Genomic DNA, 4,997 nt, shown 5'->3' with positions numbered 1-4,997 from the left:
AAAAACAAACAAAAGCTTGAAAATTGAACTTCCTCATCTACGCGTTGTTGTTTTGCTTCCTTTCACAAATCTCCCCAAAACGCGATCGTCTCTTCTTCTTCAATCCCCTCAAGAATCTCCAGATTTTCCCGGGGAAAAAGAAAGAAATGGACAACAATGGTAAGACTCAATTCGCTTCCGTACAATCACAGCTTTTAAATTTTGTTCTTATTATCGCAATTCTCCGTTGTTTGCTCGAGAAAATCGCCTAGGAGTTTGAGAAATTGTTGAAATTTTCCGGAGAATTGATAAATCCGTCTGCTTGTTGAGAACAAAACGGTTAAAGATTTCCATAAAACTAGCCTCGATTTTTTGTAGTTTTACTCAGGAAACGATCCTTTGGTTCCAGAAAACACAAGCTTGTGCTAATTAACCAGTGCTCGTTTGTTTAACTATTGGAAAGTGGTTAGCTTTATAGATGAAGGAATCTAAAACTGTTTTTTTGTAGGATCTCAAGAAATGACTGTGCCAGTCGAAGGGGTGGCTGGTGGAGGTACAGCGTATGGGTTTAATGATGCTGAGCCACTTAAACAATCTACTGATCCTACAGAGGTTCCTACTGCTGATCTGGTGAATGTTTGGTGTATGCCAAATACGGTTAATGTTGGTTCACAAGAAACACCTAGACCGCTAGAGCCTGTATGTGTTCTATCTGTTGCTTCATTTTCTACTATATGATTTGTAGTTAGTGGGGATAGTACAGTAGATGTCTAATTGATGTGTATATGTTACATATGCAATGATCCTTTATCGTTCTGTTTCCTATGCATTGACGCATATGTTAAATGTTGGCTTCCATGTCGTGTTTCTACAGATAAATCTTTTGGCGGCTAGGAATGAGAGAGAAAGTTTTCAGATCGCCATGCGTCCCAAAGTTTCTTGGGCTGCTTCCAGTCCTTCCGGAAGTGTTCAGGTCCAGTGCAGTGACTTATGCTCTTCAGCTGGAGATAGGTGAGCGGTTCTACCTTGTATATTTTCTATCTTTCTTTCTGAAGAGCAGGGAAACTAATGAGACTTAATAAGGCGAATGTAATATTTGGGATGGTTCCTTTGTCATGGCAGATTGGTTGTTGGCCAGTCGCTTAAGTTAAGGCGAGTGGTACCTGTCCTAGGTGTTCCTGATGCTCTAGTACCCCTTGATCTTCCTGTTTCTCAACTTAGCTTATTACCAGGGTACGGCCACTCATTTTGTCCAATATCTTAATCTGGTATGTGGAGACATTGTTGCCCTATTACGTGAGACTAACATAGCCTGGGATGCTTCCTGTTGTAGAGAAACAAGTGTGATTTGGGTCTCAATAGACGTTCCTAATGGGCAGCCTCCTGGTCAATATGAAGGAGAGATCATTGTTTCTGCAATGAAAAGTGATGGAGGGTGAGTCTTACTCTGTATACTATCTCTCTTATCTACTTTAAGATGCTAACAATACCTTGATGTCAGTGTGTTGCATGACAATGATAATTTGTTAATCATGGATCTGACACGCTGATGACCAGTGATGTGTTTGGTTTACAGCTGTTCAGGTCACTTGGGAAAGCAAGAGAAGGATCAGCTTTGTATGGAACTTAACAACTGTCTTGATATTATGGAACCAATAGAGGGGAAACCCATGGATGAAGTGGTAATTTTTCACTTTCCTTCAACTAGATTACCTCACCCTTGATAAAATATTTTTACGTGTCAAATAATCTGCAGCTTATCTTTTAGGTAGAAAGAATTAAATGTGCAAGTTCGTCATTAAGAAGAATTATCATCTCTCCATCATTTTCGGAGTTCATTTCTACAAATGGATCAACTGATATGATGGAAGAAGATGTTGTTTCAAATCTTTCCCTGCGTATCAAGCTAAGATTGACAGTTTGGGAATTTATTATTCCAGTTACTCCATCACTCCCTGCTGTTATTGGCGTCTCTGACACTGTCATCGAGGATCGTTTTGGTGTTGAACATGGAAGTGAAGAGTGGTACGAGAAACTAGATCTCCATTTTAAGTGGCTTCTTCAGTATCGGATCAGTCCATATTTTTGCAAATGGGGTGAAAGCATGCGTGTCTTGACATACACCTCACCATGGCCTGGTACTGCACAAATCTTCTTATGAATACTTTAAGCACTATCAAGCTGGTCGTTTTGCTTCACACGCTGAGCTTTCCATTGGCATTCCATTTTTTGATTTTTGCAGCCGATCATCCAAAATCTGATGAATATTTGTCGGATCCAAGGGTTGCGGCGTATGCAGTACCATATAGACAAGTTATAGCTGGGTATGCATGTGTTGTCCCACTCAAGCTTTTTTTTTAGTAGGTACCAGAAATAAGTTTCATTTGCCTGTTGATGTGCAAGCAGGGATGATTCAAGGGAAAGTTATCTGCGCAAAGAAGTTGAGATATTGAGGAGTAAACCCCATTGGAACAAAGCTTACTTTTACTTGTGGGATGAGGTATGCTTCAGTCAATTTTCGCTTTGATTATTGATAGGGCATAGTTTGCTGTGGTAACAGTAAAATTCTACGTCATTGATAGGTGTAATTGATGTTGTTTTTTAGTTGAAAATTACTTATTCACAGCTTTCTTATTACCTACCATTCAAAACATTTGGCAGCCACTAAATATGGAGCACTTCGATAACGTTCGTAAGATGGCCAGTGAAATTTATGCCTATGCCCCGGATGCTCGTGTGTTGACTACATACTACTGTGGTATGATTTTATGGAAATCACTTGTGCTAATTTATTGATTTTCTTTTCGTGGAAATCACTTGTGCTAATTTATTTTATGTTTCTTGATTTTACTTCCTGTTTTCCGCGGGGGTTTTGTTTTATTTGCTTTCATGGCTTTGTCTTCCTGTTGTAATGAGCTCCAAAAATTTTCAATGGTGAACCATAGAAATTTAGTTTGTATCAGTAGGTTGATCAGTATTCGACTCAATGTGATTATGTAGCCCATAATGTTAGCTCGTTGTGTAAGGTTAATATTTTAGCACTTCATGTTTCTGTTATGCTTCGTTACAGCGCTTGCGGATATTTTGTTCTGCGTGTTGAGGAAAATCTACGTTTATGGCAATGTAATATTGTATTAAGGTTCACAGTTCAACAATGCTTTAGCTACTTTATTAAGGTTCAAATATTACTCTTTCTGTAGGACCGGGTGATGCGCCTCTTGCTCCAACGCCCTTCGAATCTTTCGTCAAAGTTCCAAATCTTCTTCGGCCTCATACTCAGATATACTGCACAAGGTAATTGTTCATGCTGTAATGTGATAAATTGCCTCCACTTACCTTGGGTTTTGGATGTCAAGATCTTAAAACTTATCTTTAATTTGAATCTCGCGTAGGTGTGCTATGTTTATGGTGTTTTTACCTATCAAAAGACATCTGGTTCAGAATAAATTGTCTATCTTCTATCAATGAATTTTAAAAGTCACTTCTCAATATTATTGGCAAATGCGTTATGGTCTGCAGGTGTTTAGTATAGAAGGTGAATTAGTTTAAAAGATTGTCAGATGAATATGGGGAACCTAAAGAGAAATCTAATTTCAACTAGTCTCTTGTTGCTTTAATCTGCTAACTCAGTCTTAAAATATGGTTTAATATTCAGTGAGTGGGTGCTTGGTAACCGGGAAGATTTGGTAAAGGACATTCTTGAGGAATTGCACACAGAGAAGGGTGAGGTAGGCTCTCTCTGACCTTTGTCAACCCTTTCATTAACTTAGTCCGAAGTTCATTAACCACTGTTCACAGCTACTCTATGATGTGTAAGGGACTATACAAAGGTTATCGTAATGGTGTGGTCTTGTGTGCTTATATGTTTGTATTATCAATAAGTATCATAAAGAGGAATTTCTCTTGGTGGTGCAGGAATGGTGGACATACATATGCCTTGGACCTTCGGATCCTCACCCAAATTGGCACCTAGGGATGCGTGGGACACAACAACGTGCAGTGATGTGGCGCGTGTGGAAGGAAGGTGGAACCGGGTTCTTGTACTGGGGTGCAAACTGCTATGAAAAGGCCACGGTTCCAAGTGCCGAGGTTCATTGTCTGACCCATCGATCCTAATTTTCTTATGCTTGGTTTCCTTTCTAAATGTATTTTGAACTGATTGTTTCATGATGTTTATATAAACCAAATGAATAGGTAAGGTTCAGGCGTGGTCTTCCTCCTGGTGATGGAGTTCTTTACTACCCCGGTGAAGTATTCTCATCTTCATCAGAGCCCGTTGCTTCACTTAGGCTAGAGCGTCTTCTAAGTGGGTTACAGGTACAGCTGCTTTAGTTACCAACCAGATAACAATGAGGAACTGTTTCAATTGGCTTATTTGGGGGCATTAATGTAATGAATCAGGATTATGAGTACTTGAAGCTGTATGAGTCAAAATACGGAAGAGAGGAAGCAATGGGGCTATTGGAGAAGACAGGGGTGTATATGGGACCGGAGCGATACACTTTGGAACATAGACCAATCGATGTATTGCGAGGAGAAGTGTTCAATACATGTAGACCATCTTGAGTAACGACATCATTTTGTATCTATAAAAACTCTGTTAGCCGTAAGTTAGTTATATTAAAAAAAAAAAAAAAAAAAAAAAAAAAAAAAAAAAAGAAGGAAGGAGCATNTACGAAGTCTAGATTTGGTTGTTTTGTTTTATGATTATCTGATGTGAAAAGGGTTTATTAGTATGATAGATAATACAATAGTAGTATAGATTTGGCTTCTACGTCTGTCTTAGCTGTCTTTAGCTCATTTTCGTGTTAAGCAGTCTGCTACTGAAGCAAAGCAAAATCCAAGTTTACAACTGAGTAACAAAACGATAGAATACCCTCAATGAGTAAAAGATTGAGCCCCATTCAAGTTATGTCATTTATCAAACAATAGCACAAAGAGTATTCTCAAGTTGTGTTGAGCTGGGGACTGTAAGCACCAGGTCACGTCACTCGACCTTCCCCCAAATCTCTTTGCTC

At 39.1% G+C, this 4,997-nt stretch overlaps 1 protein-coding gene across 1 annotated transcript; it reads left to right on the top strand.

Moving 5' to 3' along the window:
- Positions 7–4,606, top strand: LOC104742200. The gene is made up of 15 exons (XM_010463171.2): positions 7–159; positions 488–678; positions 854–990; positions 1,102–1,212; positions 1,313–1,414; positions 1,556–1,661; positions 1,748–2,117; positions 2,222–2,303; positions 2,386–2,479; positions 2,641–2,737; positions 3,180–3,273; positions 3,635–3,707; positions 3,895–4,068; positions 4,174–4,296; positions 4,381–4,606. Exons 1-15 carry the CDS (start codon positions 147–149, stop codon positions 4,543–4,545), a joined length of 1,932 nt encoding a protein of 643 aa, XP_010461473.1. The 5' UTR covers positions 7–146; the 3' UTR covers positions 4,546–4,606.

The sequence above is a fragment of the Camelina sativa genome, chromosome 14 (assembly GCF_000633955.1).
Source record: "Camelina sativa cultivar DH55 chromosome 14, Cs, whole genome shotgun sequence".
NCBI lineage: Eukaryota > Viridiplantae > Streptophyta > Magnoliopsida > Brassicales > Brassicaceae > Camelina > Camelina sativa.
The sequence above is the reverse complement of the archived record's forward strand: the minus strand, read 5'-3'. Positions and strand labels throughout refer to the sequence as shown.